This window comes from Indicator indicator, chromosome 2 (genome assembly GCF_027791375.1).
Source record: "Indicator indicator isolate 239-I01 chromosome 2, UM_Iind_1.1, whole genome shotgun sequence".
Classification (NCBI taxonomy): domain Eukaryota; kingdom Metazoa; phylum Chordata; class Aves; order Piciformes; family Indicatoridae; genus Indicator; species Indicator indicator.
In genome coordinates, this window is record NC_072011.1 from 58,402,289 (window position 1) to 58,422,138 (window position 19,850).

The 19,850-nt window shown below is 52.6% G+C and overlaps 1 protein-coding gene across 1 annotated transcript in view; it reads right to left on the minus strand.

Annotated features, from left to right (window-relative positions):
• Positions 1 to 19,850, minus strand: part of LOC128976444 (phosphofurin acidic cluster sorting protein 2-like) — a 66,173-nt gene that overhangs the window by 2,170 nt on the left and 44,153 nt on the right. Inside the window, exons 3-20 of the mRNA XM_054393696.1 lie at positions 15,991 to 16,080; positions 15,503 to 15,628; positions 15,156 to 15,318; positions 13,502 to 13,581; positions 12,255 to 12,335; positions 11,425 to 11,484; positions 10,687 to 10,838; positions 5,389 to 5,482; positions 4,982 to 5,047; positions 4,590 to 4,720; positions 4,334 to 4,466; positions 4,105 to 4,209; positions 2,749 to 2,855; positions 2,288 to 2,442; positions 1,269 to 1,379; positions 1,089 to 1,191; positions 355 to 397; positions 211 to 253 (exon numbers count right to left, since the gene is read on the minus strand). Of these exons, the coding sequence (XP_054249671.1) occupies positions 211 to 253; positions 355 to 397; positions 1,089 to 1,191; positions 1,269 to 1,379; positions 2,288 to 2,442; positions 2,749 to 2,855; positions 4,105 to 4,209; positions 4,334 to 4,466; positions 4,590 to 4,720; positions 4,982 to 5,047; positions 5,389 to 5,482; positions 10,687 to 10,838; positions 11,425 to 11,484; positions 12,255 to 12,335; positions 13,502 to 13,581; positions 15,156 to 15,318; positions 15,503 to 15,628; positions 15,991 to 16,080 (1,843 nt within the window). The remainder of the gene's footprint in view (positions 1 to 210; positions 254 to 354; positions 398 to 1,088; positions 1,192 to 1,268; positions 1,380 to 2,287; positions 2,443 to 2,748; positions 2,856 to 4,104; positions 4,210 to 4,333; positions 4,467 to 4,589; positions 4,721 to 4,981; positions 5,048 to 5,388; positions 5,483 to 10,686; positions 10,839 to 11,424; positions 11,485 to 12,254; positions 12,336 to 13,501; positions 13,582 to 15,155; positions 15,319 to 15,502; positions 15,629 to 15,990; positions 16,081 to 19,850) is intronic.

The following is a 19,850-nucleotide window of genomic DNA, read 5'->3' on the forward strand; positions in this document are numbered from 1 at the left end:
ATATTTTGTACATATTCATTGCATTCCATTGTAGATTGTAGTTTTTGCTTGTAAGTACAGCTTTCATTTGCTTTCAACTGAGCTGGTCTGGCAAATTTAATGTTGGGGAAGGAATTTTCAACCCAACACAGTGGGGGGCTGGGGAACACCACCAAGGGCCTCCTCACTGCGGAGAAGGCAACCAGGCACTGTGGACTCCCAAGGACTCACCTGAGGCACTGAAGGATTGTTCCACCAGGCCCACCTTCACCACCTGCAAAAACAGACAAATGGGATCATGCTCAGCATCAGCAGGCCCGTGCACTGCCCCTCTCCCCATACCCAAACTGCCCACTGGCCCCTCACCACACTCACCCCCACAAAGGGAACAAACTTCTGGCAGGAGTCCTCGTCAGGGCTGCACAAGGAAGAGAGGCTGGTCAGGGAATGGGTGTGCTGAGCACCAGGTGCCGTGTGCCTAGCCTTGTGGCCCAGTGACCCCCATACTGGCAGGGGCCAATGCTGGCTCACGGCCACTAGAACCATCTCCTCTGCCCTCCCTTCCCATGGGACCCCTAGTCCCCAACATGGCAGCACAGGGCACACTACACAAGGAGGCAAGGAGGTCAGCCTCTCCAGTGCTGGGAGAGGCTTGCATGCGGGAGGGCAGCCCTGCCCCACTTTGGGGGTCACAGCTCCTCTGCACGGCAAGAGGGACAAATGGACGCACATGGGGAGAAAGGGAGGGGGGCACCAGGCAGCGGCACAGCAAGCACAAGCCAATACCTGATATAAAAATCAAAATAGAGACTTCTCTTCCTTGGGTGCCAGAAACCAAGAGAAGGGAGAGGTGAGAGTGCAGCTGGAACACGAGTGTCAACCCCTGGGGTGGCTCACAGCCCCCAGCCCAGCCCAGCCCTGGCAGTTTGTCCCTATCTCTGGGGACATGGCAGCCCACAGCTGCTGGAGGGAGGCAGCGGGGGACCCCCAGCTGCCCTTAGCACCACACTGCTCAGGAGAGTGTGAGGCCTCGCTCGCTTCTCCCCCATCTCCCACAGCCCAGACTGGGGCCACACGAGGCAGGACAGGCATGGCAGTGTCACACTCACCTCTTCTGCTTGTAGGTCAGCATGGCCTCAGAGATGGGGAGCTGGTGAGAGAGGCTGGCTCCAGCGATGAACTGGGCGACTCGGCCTGCAATGTCCACAGTGTCTGCAGGCACAAAGAGCAGTGAGGGCCCTGATGGCAGCTGGGCTCCTCCCCACTTCAGCACACTGCTGGCTCCTCACCTGTGACAGGTGGTTCAGCCCTGCTGAACAGCTCCCGCCACGCCGTGTCCAGGAAGAGGGTGCTGTACTTGTTATCCACTGAGGCCAGGTACTTGGCCAGGGGGTGGGAGCCTGCAGGCAAGAAGGGTGACACTGAGGGTAGGAAGGCTCTGCAAAGGCATCAGGACAGGCTGGATCGATGGGCCAATGGTCAGCTGTATGAGGTTTAACAAAGCCAAGTGCTGGGTCCCGCACTTAGGTCACAACAACCCCAGGCAATGCTTCAGGCTTGAGGAAGAGCAGCTGGAAAGCTGTCCAGCAGCAAAGGATCTGAGGGTGCTGGTTAGCAGCCAGTTGAACATCAGCCAGCAGTGTGCTCAGGTGGCCAAAAAGGCCACCAGCATCCTGGCCTGGATGAGGAATGGTGCAGCCAGCAGTAGCAGGGAAGTGATTGTCCACCTGTACTCAGCACTGGTGAGGCTGCACCTTGAATACTTAGGGTCAGTTTTGGGCCCCTCACTACAAGAAGGGCATTGAGACGCTGGAATGTGTCCAGGGAAGGGCAACAAAGCTGATGAAGCGTGTGAGGAACAGGTCTGGTGAGGAGCAGCTGAGGGAACTGGGGTTGTTTAGCCTGGAGAGAAGGAGGCTGCGGGGAGACCTCATTGGTCTCTACAACTACCTAAAAGGAGGTTGCAATGAGGTGGGGGTTGATCTCTCCCCAGTATCAGGTGATAGAATGAGAGAAAGTGGCCTGAACTTATGTCAGGGGAGGTTTAGGTTGGGTAGAGGAAAAATTTCTTTCCTGCAAGAGTGGTCAGGCATTGGAACAGGCTGCCCAGGGAGGTGGTGGAGTCACCATCCCTGTGGAGGCGTTCAAGAAAAGCATGGACATGTTTTAATGACCACAGTGGCATTAGGTTGATGGTTAGACATGACAGTCTTTTTGAGCAAAAGCAATTCTATGATTCCACAAGTCTATTGGATCCAGGCAGGGGAGCCCAGCGTGATGGGAGAGGACAACCCTGAGCCAGGCTCACCCAGTGGGACGAGCAGGAAGCGAAGGTAGTTGAGCCAGTCGGGTGTCTTGCTGGCGAGCTGCTCCACGAAGAAACGGAGGACAACGCTCAAGTAGCTCTGGTCCCCTGCCACCACCACCTTCACCGGGGGAGGCATGTGGGAGTTACAGTTACAGCTGCCAACAGGAGAGCAAAGGAGACGCTGAGGGACATGCCTGGGCTCAGCAGGAGGGCCAGGGGAGCAGGTGACTTGCCCTGCCAGCCAACCAACCCAGCATTAGAAACCCACTGCTGACAATTTCCAGATTGCTGAGTGCTCTCTTGGGTACAATTGGCAGCAGCATCCTCTGCTTTCCCCAGGGCCTGCACCAGCTTCTATAGCACCCTTTAGGGCCACGGACACAACCAACGAGCCTTGGGGGGAGGAGGCAGGGCCCTTCCCACCCTTTCTCTGCAGCCACAGAGCCCAAAGCTGTACTCACTATCGCTGGATGCGGGAGACAGTGGTGTTGAAGGCAGCCTGGATGTCCGCCACGGAGCAGGTGGACACCACCAACTGCTTGTGCGCCTGGAGCTGCTCACTCACGTACTGCCAACGCAGAGAGCTTGGGTTAAGGCAACCTGGGGGGCACATGGCTGTGCTGGACAGCACCAGCCCATGCCTGCCCTGGCCCCTGTGGCCCCTGGGATAGAACCATGGCCCCCGTCCCCACCCACGCTATGCGGGGAGGCTGAAGCCATCAGGTCACCCCTGGCTGCACACCTGAGCATCTCCACTCCTCCCCACTCTGCTCCCAGGGGCTCTCAAGTTTGAGCACAGCAGTCACCACTCTGAGATGGCAAGGGCAAAACTGTGCCAATGGCCAGGCTGTGCTCCTTGGGATGAAGGGTTTGGTCCTGGATCTCTCTGATTTAAATTCTACCATCCCCCAAGCAGGGCCCAGCTCTCTTCCTTCTCTTGTTCTCACACTGGGGCACTCTAGAGCCCTTCTGTGCCCCTTGTCTGTGGACAGCTGAAGAGTGGTAAAACAGGCAGTTGTGTTAGACAAGGGGGTTAAGAAGATGCCATGACAGGGTCTGGGAGTGGGCTTTGCTCCTATGTTCCCCATTAGGACAACAGTTAGAGCAGGAACAAGCCAAGGATGCACAGCTTGGGTCAAGACTCCACTTCCTCTCACTGAGAAGCCCTTTCTTCTGCACAAGCCCTGCTGTGACTTTCCAGAACTCCTTCTGGATGTCAGATGTAGCTGCAGGATCTCAAATGGGCCTCACCAGTGCTGTGTGCATCTTTGCACACATGTACGTGGCCCTACTCACCTTTGGCAGCCAAATCCTTCAGGCATGGGGGAGGCAGGTGGTCATCAGAGATGGGGACCATAAAAAGGCCTCATATTCCTCCCCATCCAGAGACCTCAGCTCTGACAATGCACTTAATGCTCCCTGAAAATGATACCTCTGCTGCTTCCCAGGGCCTGGTGCCAGCAGATAGAGTCTAACACCTCTGTCTTGGCATCCCACAAAGCTCTGACCACTGTGGCCCTGGGAGCCTGGATCAGGCAGTCAGGGCACAAGGCCTACTCCATTAACCAGACCTTCTGGGACTGCTCAGGGTACCACGCTTTGGGCATCCAGCGAGGCTGGTGTGTGGCACACGGCAGAGGAGACACAGTAGGCTCTCGTGTCTGTAGCTCAGCGCTGTACAAAGTGCGCTCTCCCCAAAGACTAGAGGACATAGTTGGTGCCAGCTCCCCTAGGGGCACCCTGCTGTGGTTGGGAGAATCCTCTGGGACCCTGCTTATAGCTACCCTCAACACCAAGCTCCCATCACACCTGCTCACCTGGCCCTGCCACTCGGCAACATTGACCAGCACGATGCTCTCGGGGAGCTGCTCGTCCGAGACCAGGATCTGGTTCAGCTGGTCGTAAACAGACTTGCGGGGCACCTGCGACAGCGTCACCACGGAGGTTAACCCCAGCCCGCTGCCTCGGCCTCTCTGCCCATGGCTGAAGGCCTGGCTGGGCTCTCAGGTGAGAAGCCTCCAGCTAAGGCAGCTTCCAGGGCCTCACCTGGGTGCTCTGCCATGAGTCTGGAGAGCTCTCACTGTCCAGGCTGCTGGCACGGCCACCCTGTCCCTTCGAGCTCTGCCGGTCCTTGACGGAGGTGCTGCGGGGCCGCCACAGCTGCTTGCTCTCTGACTTGCTGCGAGTGAGAAGCAGGAGAGGAAACGCCATGGAGGAAGTCCCATCTCCACCAAATCCCACTGACTCCAGGGAGCTAGTGGAAGCCTTCTCAGCCCTGGCATGGGATGTGGACCTGCCTTACCTGGGGGACACAGCACTGGGGAGCTCAGCTTTGGTGCCAGGTCCCAGCTGGGCCAGCCTGTCCACACTACCCTCCCTGGTGGCAGCCTCTGCGGGGTTAAGCCGTGAAGAAGGCTCCTCTGCGGGCAGCTCCTGAGGGCCACACACAGTCACATCACACACAGCAATCTGCCTGCACCTCTCGGTGCCCTTACCCAGGATGGGCCTTCCGGACAGCCAAGGCTGCAGGGCCTCAAGGCAGTTGGGCTGCACCTCCTGCAGACCCTAACTCTCCTTCCACTCTCACTGCTCTCCAGCCCAATCTCCTTGTCCCCACAGCCCTGGTACCCCAGAAAGCAAAGCAGGGCCTGAGGGAGCTCCAGCCCCATTCCACATCCCATAGCCAAGACTCACCACTGCAGGGACTTCCACTCCTGGCTCTTCTTGTGGTCGAATTGCTCCTGGCTTCCTCTTGTCTGCCTCACCCTGGGGGACAGGGAGTGTGGTCAGGGCAGGACAAAACGCCCCAAGCAGGGCTGCTGCCACTGCCCCACACCTGGCCTCACAGGACACACACTCCCACAGGGGAGCCAGGCATCTCCCTAGGATCAGCCCCAGAGGATACCCCCAATTGCTACCTGCTTGCCTGCACCGGGAAAGAGAAGAGGAAAAGAAGGGACGGAGCAGCCCCAGAAAGGTGCTGCCAGGACCTGCGGTCTCAGAGGGAGCTGCAGGCAGTGTGGGGATGCTAGGCTGGCTGAGGAGGGGAGGGCACAAGAGGTGGAGGTGGTGGTGGTGGTGGTGGTGGTGGTGTAACTCACAGGGCTGCCCGACTCTTGATCCTGCCCTTTCTGGCTGTGCAGACTGCCGATCTCAGTCTGGGAACCAGAATGAGAGACTCCCTCAAAGAAACGCCTGCAGAGAAACAGACAGACGAACGGACGGACAGACAGACAGACAGATGGGAGAGAAAAAGGCAGGAATAAGAGAGGAACAAAGTCACCATCATCCCAGCACATCCCTGCTGGCCTGTCCCAAGCACAAAGCACTGTGGAGAAGGTCCAGGACCACACACTGTGTCTGAACAACAGGCCATGGTCTACTGCACCAATGCTGGATGTAGGGACAGGATGGGGCCATCCCAGACCATCAGGCTAAACCTGTGACCCCTGGGATGTGAAGGCAGGGTCCCTGCCTCCTAGCCAGCACTGATTTCTCTCTCAGGTGATCCCCTGCTGCTGCAGCACAGGGTGGGGAATCACCACTTTGCCCCATCTCACTGCTATATAGTCTCTGTCAGCACCACAACTCCTGTTTGCTGCTGAACCTCTCTGCACCACCACAGCTTCCACAGATTTCTGCTGCCTTCCCTTCTGCACCCCCTTTCCCAGAAAGGGCTGCCCCTGCTGCACACTTCAAGCAGCAGCTTCCGGACCTAGCAGTTTGAGGGAGGTGATTCTCCCCCTCTATTCTGCTCTGGTGAGGCCCCACCTGGAGTACTCTGTCCAGTTCTGGAGCCCCTATTGCAAGAAGGATCTGGAGGTGCTGGAACATGTCCAGAGAAGGGCCATGAGGATGAGCAGAGGGCTGGAACTCCCTCTGCTATGCAGATAGACTGAGAGAGTTGGGGCTGTTCAGTCTGGAGAGGAGAAGGTTCTGAGGAGACCTTATTGTGGCCTTCCAGTATCTGAAGGGGTCCTACAGGAAAGCTGGGGAGGGACTTTTTAGGGTGTTAGGTAATGATAGGACTTAGGGGAATGGAAAAAAAAAAAAAAAAAAAAAAGAGAAATGGGTAGATTCAGATTGGATGTTAGGAAGAAATTCTTCACTGTGAGGGTGGTGAGACACTGGAACAGGTTGCCCAGGGAGGTGGTAGAAGCCTCATCCATGGAGGTTTTTAAGGCCAAGCTGAATGTGGCTCTGAGAAACCTGATCCAGTGTGAGGTGTCCCTGCCCATGGCAGGGGGCTGGAACTAGATGATCCTTGAGGTCCCTTCCAAGCCTAACAATTCTGTGATTCTGCTTTCTGGAAGCTCTGAAGATCAGAGCACTGCAGACAGAACCACTCCTCATGTACAACAGCAGCACAGTAATGTCTTGTTTTGCTCCCCAACACCAAAATGTGCCTTTTTTTAAGTTCCCTGAGGCTTTGGTAGAGCTGCACAATGCAGCTCCAAGGTCCTGTTTCCAAGTTGAAACTGTGAAAAGAGGAACTCCCTTGGGACAGCAGCTTTGATGGTCACTGCAATGTGAGCTTCCACCTTTGCTTCCCCTTTTCACATCCATTGTGACAGAATCATAGAATCGCTTTAGTTGGCAAAGACCTTTAAGATCACAGAGTCCAACCATCACCCTAACATCACCATGCCCATTAAACCATGTCCCAAACTGCCATGGCCACAAGTTTCTTGAATACCTCCAGGGATGGTGACTCCACCACCTCCCTGGGCAGCCTGTGCAAATGCCTGACCACTCTTGCAGCAAGGAAGTTTTTCCTCATATCCAACCTAAACCTCCACCCAGCCCAATTTCAGGCCATTTCCTCTCATTTTACAACATGATACGAGGGAGAAGAGACCAATACCCACCTGGCTCCAACCTTCTTTCAGGGAGTTGTAAAGAGCAATGAGGTCTCCCCTCAGCCTCCTCCTCTCCAGACTAAACAATCCCAGTTCCCTCAGCTCCTCCTCACTAGACCTGTTCTCCAGACCCTTCACCAGCTTTGTTATCCTTCCCTAGACACACTCCAGCACCTCATTCTCTTTCCTGTAGGAAGGGGCCCAAAACTGAACCCCAGTATTCAAGGCATAGCCTCACCAGTGCTGACTACAAGGGTATACCTGCTGGCCACACCATTCCTGATCCAGGCCAGGATGTTGGCGCCTGCCTTGGCCTCCTGAGCACACTGCTGGCTCATGTTCAGCTGGCTGCCAATGAGCACCCTCAGTTCCTTTTCTGCTGAGCAGCTCTCCATCCGCTCTGCCCCAAGCCTGGAGCATTGCCTGGGGTTGTTGTGACCTGAGTACAGGACCCAGCACGTTGCTTTGTTAAACCTCATACAACTGACATCAGCTCACCAATCCAGCCTGTGCAGATTGTTTATTTACCAAGAAGCCTCTCTCCATCTTATGACCTGCTCAAAGGCCATTTTTTAGGAAAAAAGCAGAATGTGTCACTGGATCCCACCTGTCAGCTTTCCTAGGACCCTGCTGCAGCTGCTGCAGCCCATCTGCAACCTGGTGTAGTGGCAGCTGTCCCTGCCCATTGGGGATGTGGGGTTGGAAGTAGATGATCCTTAAGGTCGCTTCCAAACCAAACCATTCTACGATCCCACCACTTCCCTGCCTGCTTCCCTCCAAGCTGTACTAACTCCCAGGAAAGGTTTCTCCTGACTTGCCTGGTGGGCAGATGGGGAACACCAGGCTGCAGGCTTTCAGGGATGGCCACAGAGGTGCTGGATATAGAGCAGCTCTTCTGTTAGAACACTACCAGAGTTTGTTTTCTACTGTCCTCACCTGGATACACCTGCAGCATTCTGTAGCAGACCATGGCTGCTCCCTTCCCTTTTAACACATTACCTCATTTGTACCTAATATGCTATGCTGCCAGGGACAACAACACTGGTCAGGTTCTTTGCTCTCACTGCTCCTACAAGGACATGTCATCTCAGTAAATGATGGTCCCCACCACACAGCAGCTCCTCAGCAGCAGTGTTTATACCCTGACTAGCAGAAGCCAAGGCTCACTGGCTCCATGCCCAGCTGCTTCACAACATGTTTATCTACCAGAGGTTCAGCTTTAGAGTTAGAATTGTGCCCTGGTGGGACATTTGTGCCCTGGTGGGATATTTTCTCCAGGTCCCACAGAGACAAATGATGTCTCCTGCTTTCTCCAGTCTCTGCTGCAGGACCTCAGGCATTGTCACCACCCTGTGCAGTCACTACTCCAACCTGTACAGATTACTGTAATAACTTAGGAGTCAAACCAGAGAAATATCCACAACCAGCCTCTCTCCCACACTTCTCTGTACTGTCCTGTCCCACCAGAACATAGCAGACCCTGGTACCCCTATCACCTTGAAAAGGTATCCTCATTCCCTCCCTTTTCATAGATATTGGATGTGTCTAGATTGTGTGCACTTGCTCTAGCTTTCAACATCCCATTTAGGCTCTGCCTTCTCTCGCTCGCAGTTCAGAAGCTTTCATCCCCTGAGGATGTGTCCTTCTGAGCACAGAGCTCTTCTGCAATTCTCAGCATCCCTTGTTCTGCAGTTTAAAGGCTCTCCTCCAGGCATGAGTGAGTCTGAGTCTCAGCAGGTTGAGAATTAGGCAGATGCCAGCCCTTCTGCACAGCTTTCTTCTGCTTTCAATGAATTAGCCTCCTCTCCCTCATCCATTTTTCCAGTCACCTGTGGAGACGTTTGCTCCTTCAGCTCTGATCTTCAATCAACTGTTCTGACTGTTGAGATCTTACCTAACAGCCTAAGTTGTAGCTCCAGTTTCACCCCAATGCAGGCACAGTCTACAGCTGCATGGCCTCCCTGGCTGATCAAAAAGGATGGCTATCTGCTCCCAGCAGCACTGTCCCAACACACAGCACCAGCCGCTGCCCATCCTTAACACTATCTCAATGCCTTTGCTCCACAAAGACCTTCACAGTGTCTAACAAGGCTGTCTAGAACAATAAATATATCCAATGCTGAGTATCACATCTTGAATTTACAGTCTGGGTTGTAAGGTCATCACCAAGTGAGAAGGCTACGAAAGGTTTTGGAACCATGCAGTCCACACTAAAGACCCTGGCAGTCAGCTTGGTACAGACCCAGCAATGTGAATTCAAGGGGACACAACCTCAGCACTGCTAGGAACTGAGGCACCAGAAAGCAAACCAAGCGAAGGACACTTTGTGAAGAGGCTGAAAAGCAGCCCAGGGCCCAACAGGCTGTCTCACCAGAGACAGAAGCACACAGCCAAGGAAGAGGTGGGTACAAGCAGGTACGAGCACAAAGCTCTCCTGGGGACCAGATGTTTGCAAGCAGGCACTTAAATGAACCAGGGTGAGGTCTTCTATTTCAATACTCTCAACAGACAGAAACCATTATCTGACCACAGACAGACCTTCCTCTTTCTCCCGCAGCACCTTTGTTTCCTTTGATGAGAGACCATGTGAAAGTGGTTTTGGAGTCCAAGCAGACCACCTAAGCAGCTCCCCCTTGCCCAGGTGCCCGCTGTCTCCTCCACAATGGCTTGGGAGTTAGCTGAAACGTGACTTCCTTCATCTTTCTGCTTTTTCTCATGGGCTCCTGAATCCAGCAGATTTCATTTCGGTTTGCCTGTGGCAGACCAAATCTGCTACCCCTGCTAAGTACCTTCAGCAGGGATTCCAACTAATCCAAACTCTATTTAAATGCCTAACTATAGGAACAATGACAAGTAAGCTTGGTTTGGCTAAAAGAGACTCAGTGCACTGTGAGGCAGCCAAGTAGAAAGACAATAAAAGGCAACTTTCTCACGAAAGAAGAGCATGGAAACAGAACAGCCATGAGCAGGGAGGCCAGATCACATGGGAGAAAATCCTGGTTTCACTGCATGGTCCACTGGAGACCCCTGTTCCAAGCCAGCAGCGCTTGGCACAGCACATCAAGGCTGGGCAACAGGGTGAGGAACATTGCTGATGGTTGCTAGTCACATGTCTTCACAAAGGGTGGGAATGCAGCATGCAGATCTCACAGGGAGAGACACAAGGACTGCTCAGAACGGTCACAAAGGGCTCAAAAAGACAGGCAAGCTTCCGTGTGGAGAGCAGGAGTGTCAGCAGGAAGATATGAGAGCTGGGAACAGCAGGGACCTTAGACCAAGCAAGCACTCTTTCAGCAGATCAGGAGTGTCACAGGTGCTGAGCTGGCAGGAAATTAAATGAGACTGAATGTGAAGGAACATAGATTTCACAGGCAGGTTTGAGTTTACTGAATAGGGCATGCAAGTGAGGAGCTCAGTGATGCCAAAGGAAGATGGCAACAAGAGTGGAGACAAGACAATAAGCAACAGAAAAGGGGCAGAGGGCGTTTCTCCAGGTCCCACAGACTGTGCTGTTGACCTGTGACTTCCTGCAGCTCTTACCTCAGTGTGGGCTTTGGTGTGCTGTGCACACTCTCGTTGTCCTCGATCTCTGGGCCGCTGTCACTGTTGTTGCACTCTTCCAGGCTGTCATAGAGCAAGCCCAGGTCTTCTTCCACCTCCTGGGTCTGGTCTACTGGGTCAGAGTCCAGGACCTGTGGGGCCAAGCCCAGAGAACAATGAAGAGATATATAGAGTCACCTATATCCCAGCCCAGGCATGTACAAGCTCGCTCCCAGCCATGAGGCACCCAAGGCACTGTTCCACCTCAGGGAGCCAAATCCAGACTGTGGAAGAAGCAAGTGACACTGTCTTTAGGCTAAATGAGTATGTCATGAGCATGGCATCCAAAGGAGCCTCACACACTCGTCACACTTACTGAGAGTCCTGGGAGGACCTGCACTGGCTGCTCTGTACACTCAGTGCAGGGGTCCAGCCCAGGCCAGTTACCCCCAGGCTGATGTTAGCCTGCTCTCAGTCACAAACAGGACTGATTCTGGGGCAGAGCCAGCATGTGACAGCAGCTTTCCCTCTGTGGCCCCTCTGCCCAGGAGGGAAGGTGTTTTTTGATTTGAGTGCGAGTCTCAGGGCTGCCTTGGAAAAGCCAAGGCCCAGCCTGTGCCATATGTCACACCACTTGCAGGTCGTGCCTAGGGCTCCCAGTGACTTGAGAGCCAGCACTCTGACAACTACACATCTGCAGGAGACACTGCCAGGTGGGGCACCCTTCCCAATTCTTACCTCCTCTGTCACTTTAAACCTCTTCAGCAAAGCCACAAATTTCTGCTTGAAGTTTGGTTGCTAAAACAAAACAAGGGGGGGAAAAAAAAGATCAGCAAAATGATCAAACCACGTTCTGAGATGACTAACACAAGTGCTGTTGGCTCCTTTAGAGGTCTACAGGCCCAAGGCCAGCTATCATCTCCCTTGCTCTTTCTATTTGTTGTAGGATTTGGGCTAAACCTGGACTCTGCAAGAAGTGTCTCTATCTGGGCATGAGGGAGGGTGCAAGGACTCAGATTCTCTGCTGCAGGCTGAAATAGCACTCTCTCTCCACTTATTTCCCCTTTCTCCACAGACCATCTGGTTGAGGAATGCCTCCTTCAAGTAAGAAAAGATGGGGAACAAGCTCAGGAAGGTGTCCAGGGACCTTCAGAGTTGAAGCAGATGGGCACAAGGAGATGCTTGGAGAGCAGGGGGCTGGGCTGGCAAGGCAGCTCTTCCCTTCTGCTGACAGGCAGAGGAACTGCTAATGGTTCACCCTTCCCTGCACCAACCTTACCCTTCCTTAGAAAGGGAAATGGAAGATATGCCACAGCAGCAAGACAAAACTGTGCTGCCCACAAATGACCACTGATATGAAACCAGTCTAAACCCAGTGCAGACCATTAGCTGGGGTACAGCTCTGAGCAGCAAACTAATTCCTTAATGGCAAGAAGTTTGTCCCTTCTCAGAACCAAGGGCTCACTCCCCTGTCCTGCACCTCCTTCCAACCTCCCTCACTCCCTGCAGGGAGGGAAGGAAGTGAATTCCTTCCATCCCTTTGATCATGTAGTAAATGCTGATGTTACTCTGGTCATTGATGTGGTTCGGATCATTTTCCTCCTAGCCTTCTTGGTTTTCCTCAAGTCATCCTCTTCATCAAACAGATCCTGCAGGCAAAAGGTCACAGCACATCAGAGCAACTCAGAATGCAGGGACCAACTTCTCCTAGAAGTTCCCTGCCTTACACTTGCCCCTCATTTTGTAAAGCTTTGGCCACTCCGTTCCCAGAGTCTTGCTTCTCACTTCTGCCTCTCTCCGTGCAGCTCCTTCTCTCTCCTTAGCACTGTCTCTCCCTAGACCTTTCCCAGTGCCTTTGTCCCTAGTTCCCACCAGAGGGACATATACCAGCAAGATTCAGAGGAGACAGCAGCTTTCTGAAACAGCCCTTGTTACAACCTAAATTCTTCTCTCTGCACTTCACCAGCCTGCCCATGACCCATGTGCTACTCTCCTGCTCTCTCCTCTTCAGGACTAGCTCAGAGGACACAGCACCTGAGCTCACAAAAAGTGTTCTTCCAGGCATCAGTCTCAACAATACATGCAGCTCCTAGGGACACAGGGCCCTGAAGTGTTAACCCAGCATGATGGGACAGGTAATATGCAGGCCCCTGAAGAGGGCTTTGTCCCTGTGCTTGATCAGCATGTTACCACAAGTCTTTCTTAGCCTTGAGTACAGACACCACAACAAGAGGACGACAAAGAGCAGTGAAACAGTTCATCCCAGGGCTGGGCTGGCTCTGCCACCTCAAATCATTTTCAGACTCAGACAGTACTTACTCCTAAAATCTCTTCTCTTTCAGAGGGAAGGCAGCCTCTGGCCTCTTATCACAGGGAGATGGGAGAGAATAGTGGTGCAAGATGGAGAGGACTCAGCAGGGGGTTTGTGCAGTAGACTAGACAGCCTCCTCTTCTCCAGACAACAACCCCAGCTCCCTCAGCCACTCCTGAACAGACCTGTTCTCCAGACCCTTCACCAGCTTTGCTGCCTTTTACTGGACATGCTCCAGCACCTCAATGTCCTTCTTGTAGTGAAGGGCCCAAATCCAAACCCAGTATTCCAGGTGTGGCCTCACCAGTGCTGAGTACAGGCACGAGATCACTTCCCTACTCCTGTTGGCCACATCAGGCCAGGATGCTGTTGATCTTCTTGGCCACCTGAGCACACTGCTGGCTGATGTTCAGCTGGCTGTCAACCAGCACCACCAGGTCCTTTTCTGCTGGGCAACTTTCCACCCCCTCAGCCACTCCAGCCACCTTGTCAGGCCTCCCTTACCTGGCCCTGCACAGCATCATCGCTGGCTTCCTGCTCTGAGGAGAAGCTGTCGTCCTCTTCCTCAGAGTAGTTATCAATGTCTGGGGAGCGATCTGAAAGCAGAGTGCAGATGCCAGAGCTAAGCACGATGCTTGTCATGGCCCCAGGGAAACGACTGGCAGTGCTGGAGGGGATGGGAGTTTTACAGAATCACACAGAATCAGCCAGGTTGGAAAACACCTCACAGATCATCAAGTCCAACCTAGCACCTAACGCCTCCTGACAACTAAACCATGGCTCCAAGTGCCACATCCAGTCTTTTTTTGAACACCTCCAGGGATGGTGACTCTACCACCTCCTTGAGCAGCACATTCCTACAGCCAATTACTCTTTCTGTGAAGAACTTTCTCCTCACCTCGAGTCTAAACTTCCCCTGGCACAGCTTGAGACTGTGTCCTCTTGTTCTGGTGCTGGTTGCCTGGGAGAAGAGACCAACCCCCAGCTGGCTACAACCTCCCTTCAGGTAGCTGTAGAGAGCAATAAGGTCTCCCCTGAGCATCCTCTTCTCCGGGCTAAACAACCACAGATACCTCAATCTCTCCTTGTGCAGATGCCTAGGGAAACTTTCCACAGATTGAGTAGAAGAGTGATAGAATGTAAATAAATTACCACTGGATGCAAAAGGGAAAATAATGCTAAGGTCTAAATAATCCCATTGGTCTGATATCTAACACAAAGTTAGTTGTGTAAACTAACTCTTCGACTTCTTCACTCTAGCAGATACTAGGTGGTAGGTTTTGCTTGGCTGATGTTGACCCTGGCTGCGTTTCTTTGTTGTGGCTACTCTCTGCTCTTCTTTCTCTCTCTTTTACCCTGTATAAGGTGGGGGAAGCTGTTGGTAACCCCCTGGTTTTGTCCAGGGTGGTTCTTGTGTTGTTTATAAATTGCAAATACCTGCCAGTATTGTATATTTTGCACACAGAATCATAGAATCAGTCAGGGTTGGAAGGGATCACAAGGATCATCCAGTTCCAACCCCCCTGCCATGGGCAGGGACACCTCACACTAGATCAGGCTGGCCAGAGCCTCATCCAGCCTGGCCTTAAACACCTCCAGGGATGGGGCCCCAACCACCTCCCTGGACAACCCATTCCAGGCTCTCACCACCCTCATGGGGAAGAGCTTCTTCCTCATGTCCAGTCTGAATCTCCCCACTTCCAGCTTTGTTCCATTCCCTGTAGTCCTGTTACTACCTGAGGTCCTAAAAAGTCCCTCCCCAGCTTTCTTGTAGGCCCCTTTCAGATACTGGAAGGCCACAATAAGGTCACCTCTTAGCCTTCTCCTCTCCAGACTGAACAGCCCCAACTCTCTCCATTTCTCTCCATAGCAGAGGTGCTCCAGCCCTCTGATCATCCTGGTGGCCCTTCTCTGGACACGCTCCAGCACGTCCATATCCCTCTTGTAATAGGGGTTCCATATTCACTGCATTCCACATTTCTAGCTTGTAGTTATGCTTGTAAATGCAGCTTCATTTCCTTTCAACTGAGCTGGTCTGGCTCCATTTTACTTTGGGGGGGTGTAATTTCAACCCACCCCAGCGGGCAGTAGGGGACACAGGCTGTCACCCACGCCCTGTAGCAGACCTGCCTCCAGCTCTGGAGGAGCACCAGCACACCTGAAGCTTTGATTTTGGGGCCCGAGGGGACGTTCCCGTCCTCATGATCGATGGGCTGACTGGACAGAGAGTAGATGCTGATTTCAGCCACTCGGATGTTCACGTCCTTCATGTTGCTGTGGAGGCCCAGAAGCTGCCCACCGTCCGTTGGGTGCTGCATCACCTAGGCAGACAGACAAGCCTCCTAACAGGGGGGCACCATGGCAGCTGGCAGCCTACCCCCTCCAGTCTTAGAGGCAGCCCCAACGAGCTCGCAGCACCCAGTGCCTGCCAGCTGGCCCAGCTCCCTCCCAGCACTGGCACAGGGAGGTCATGCAGAGCTCCCCCCTGCTCCCAGCACCCTGTACCTCAGCCATGTTAATGATGCCCACTGCGAGGGTCTTGTAGCCCAGGATGGTGCGGTTCTTGTACCTCTTCCTCCGCTGCAGCATGATCTGGAGTTTGTTGCCATCTCTCTTGAGGAAGTGTGGGTACTGGGAAAGGGAAGCACAGGAAAGAGGGCAGAGGGCTTAGCGTGACACATGGGTAGAAAAAAAAAAAAAACAACTCTTCCTCAGTGCTGACATATAGCAGGATTTCACCTGCTGAGCTTTGAGATGCCTCTCAAAGGCCACCCACACTCTGCATCATCCTTCAAAGCCCCGTGCCCAGCAAAACAACCCCTGGAGCAATGGAGCAGCTGGCCAGCAGCAGGAATCTACACTGTGATGATCTGAGCATGGGCAACCACAGGAGGCCCCTCTTCAAGAGGCTGAGCCCCCGAAGCCATGCTTGCTGAGGAATGCCAGGTGAGGGGAGCGCCAGGGAGCCCAGGGGACCAGGCAGCACGAGGTACCTGCAGTGAGAAGGTCAGCTCCAGCTCAGTCTCCATGAGGCCGCCGGGCGGGAGGATGTATTCATTCGATCTCAGGACTCGCTTTGAACCCTACAACAAGATTCGTAGATGCACACAGCTAAGCTGAAGCATCTTGGCCATGAACTCTGCTTGGCTCTCTTGGTTGCAGGGTGGCACAACTCTCAGACCTCCCAAGAGACCCATGCCTGTTGGCTGTGTCCCCACAGGACTCTGAGGTCAGCCTATGGTGGTTCCTCATTTTTGCCCACCTCCCTGTGAACAGAGCAGTAAGCTGAGACACTGGCTGCAGGAGACAACAAGATAGGCCAGATCAGCTGTTCCTGCAAATCAGTTTTCACTGCTTTTGTGAATGCTTCTTAAACTGTGAGCTAGTGAACAGATGGATCAAAGCTAAACAAATAGGTGCAGAAGTTCAAAGAAACTGAGTGCCACCTAATATATGCTGCCTCTTCCCAGGACCTCACTCCATCCCCCTTCCTTCCCGACAGATGCTGTGAACAGCAAGATCCTAAGTTGGCCATGGCGAGAGACCCTTCAGCAACTTAGAACAAACCCTAGATTTGGCTACAGTTAGGTGAGGTTAGAGCCCCCAGCAATTCATCTCCACTGCAAATGGGACAGCAGCCCCAGAACTCATGACAGGAGTATGCTGGTGGCATCATAAAAGAGACCAGAGCTATATCTGCTCTGCAATCAGAAAGTGGCTAAGGGCACAGGGGTGTTTCAGCACCCAGAGAACACCAAAGCAGCTTGTTGATGGGACCTTCAGCAGGTTCCTCAAGCCTGGGTGGTGCCATTTTAAGGCCTTTTCTTGCACCTGTGGCTGGTGTTACCTATGCTGGTAAGGAAAAGAAAAAAATCAACCTGTGGAAGGGAGGCAAGAAAGGCCTCCCCATTTTGCAGTCATGCAGCATTACAGCTCACACCAGTACCCAAGCAAAGCCAAGCTCTAGCAAAACCCTCCCTCATGTCTCCAAGAGGTCCAGTCTGAGCTGCCTGCAACATGTTTCCAGCAAGTGTGCCAGCAGTGAGGCTTTCCTGTGAAAGGTGTTCCTAAAGAAGAAAACAAGCAGAGGCGGAGGCTCATCCCCTTCACCATCTGTGAGCTTTCCTGGCCAAGAACACACTGACTCTTCCTTCCTGAGCTCTTCTTTAATAAGGAATTATAGGTGGTCACAATGACAGTGACCATTCACTTCAGCACGTTTGAGATTATCCACCAAAGATTCTTTCTTCCATCAAAACAAACCTACTGGTGCAATTATTCTTCTTGAAGATGCTATTTCTGGGGACAGAGTTTCAGCAGAGGAAAGATGAGAACAGCCTGGGTAGTGTGTCAAACGAGTGACTGTTTCATAACCATTGCTGTCCTATCTGTTAACTGTCATCACTGTGGAAGCTACACAACCAGCTCCAGCCCTAGGCTAGGGCCCCCAGTAAAACCCCAGTGCATGCCCACATAGCACTGTAAGAACTGGGACAAAGGCTGGCTCCTTATCATAGAATGGTAGCAGTTGGAAGAGACCTCTAGAGATCATTCAGTCAAAAGCAGAATCACCTAGGGCAGGTCACACAGGAACACATCCAGATGGGTCTTGAAAGTAGAGAAGGAGGCTCCACAAGCTCACTGGGCAGCCTGTTCCAGTGCTCTGGCACCCTCACAGTAAAGAAGTTTTTCCTCATGTTGAGGTAGAATTTCTGTGTTGGTGTTTGTGTCCATTGCCCTTCGTCCTAGCACAAGACACCATCGCAAAGAGCCTGGCCCCTTCTTCTTGACACCCACCCTTCAGATATTTATAGACATTAATAAGATCTCCTCTCAATCTTCTCTTCTCCAGGCTAAACAGCCCCAGGTCTCTCAGCCTTTCCTCATCAGACAGATGTTCCAAAGATGTTCAGAAGTCAGGTTGAAAGGAGCAGCAGCAGAGTTCAAAGACCCTTGAAGAGCAGCACTTTTTAGGTCTGGGACAGTTCTTTATGGGTACAATCACCTAGCAGGCTGCATCCTGGCTGAGCTCAAAACCCTAGGAGATACCTGGCCTGTGGAGCTCACATGAAGAGAGAAAGATCATAGTGTCTAAGCTTAGCCAGAGGACCAGCTCCCAGGGCACCATGGAGCACAGCACTTAAGACATGAGGCAGAGGAAGGTCTTAGACATTGCACTGCTAATCACATCGCAGAATCACAGAGTGCCAGGTTGGAAGGGACCCCAAGGATCCTCTGGTCCAACCTCTCTAGGTAATGGTCTAGTTGAAATGAGATAGCCCAGCAGCCTGTCAAGCTGAGTCTTAAAGCTGTCCAGTGCAGGGGTATCCATACCTGAGGTGCAGTCCTCTCAGCAAGGTAAAGCCACTACCCAAAGTTCAAGTTCAGCCCGCTAAGTATGCAGTTCCATGAAATGATGGCACTCAACATATCCAGTAGGAAACAGTGATCACCTCCAGGAGCAAACCATGACCCACCAGGAACTAGCACTGCTGTGATGAAATAGTTTAGAAACTGGGGATTTTTTTGCTGTTCAGCTACAGGCAGTTAAGAACAATTTGGGATGTCTAGTAAGGTCAACACAAACCTCGGGAGATTCAATAAAGCAAAATCACAGTTCTTCTTTCCTAGGACATCCCACAACTTGTCTGCCAAGGAAGAGACCCAGACAGCAGGAAAGGCTCTGCAGAAAGGGACAAGGGGGATCCTGGGGGAGAGCATCAAGATGCCTCTACATTGGCAGCACGTCCTATTGCAGCAATTACACCAATGTCAGCCTCAGCAAACGTGCAGGCAGAGAAGAGGAATTCCTCCTCTCTGTGCAGCACTAGAAACACCAGAACTGGATTCCAGAGCTAGTGTAGGCTCCCCAGTACAAAACACTGACAGACTGGAGGAAGTCCAATAGATGACATGAGGATGGTCAGGGGCTGGAGTACAGGACATACAAGGAGGGCCCAAGTGAGCTGGGTTTGTTCAGCTGGAAAAAGAGAGGGTGAAGGGGCACTTTACTGATGCCTGCAGACATTTAGCAGGAGAGTGCAAAGAAGACAGAAGTGAACTCTCAGAGGTGCACAGGAACAGAGTGAAGAGCCACAAGAATGGGCTGGACCATGGGAAATTACCATCAGATGCTGGGATTTTTCTTCCTCTGAGTGTGGTCAAACCTTGGACACAGAACAGAGTTCTCCATCCTTGAGAAACAGAAACCTTAACTGGACTTGGCCTTGAGCACCTGACATGGCTCAGCTGTTCTGCAATTTGAGGCATGTCAAGCAAGACAAATTTCTCAACAGAACAGTGGAGCATCACCGTCAGTAAGAGGAAAATGTAGCATCAGACTGTTACAGTGAAGATCACAGCTGACAAAGGCTGTCAAGGAAGTGAAAAGCAATAAAGAAAGGTTGTGGTCACAGATCTCCACTACCTAATAGACTGAAAACATATAGGAGCTCTCACTACTACACAGAGGGGAAGAACTGTAGAGAGATAGAACATCAGGTTAGATACTTAGAATACCAGGTTGGAAGGGACCTCAAGGATCATCTGATTCAAGCTTTTTGGGCAAAAACATGGTTTAGATAAGATGGGTCAGCACCCTGTCAAGCTGTTGGGGACTTCACCACTTCTCAGGGTAGGTAATTCCAATGGCTGATGCCCAGGTCTGGTTTGCAAGGTAAAAATCCCCACTTTCAGGTAAAAATCTGTCCTGATGGTTCTGCAAAGCTGAGGTTAGAAGAGCATGTGAAACCTAGAAAAGGAGAGAACTAACATAGTTTAGGAGACCAGGCCAAGGGAGACAGCAAAGCACCACTCAGCTAAAGGTGCATGAATCACACAGGACTGCCTGGTT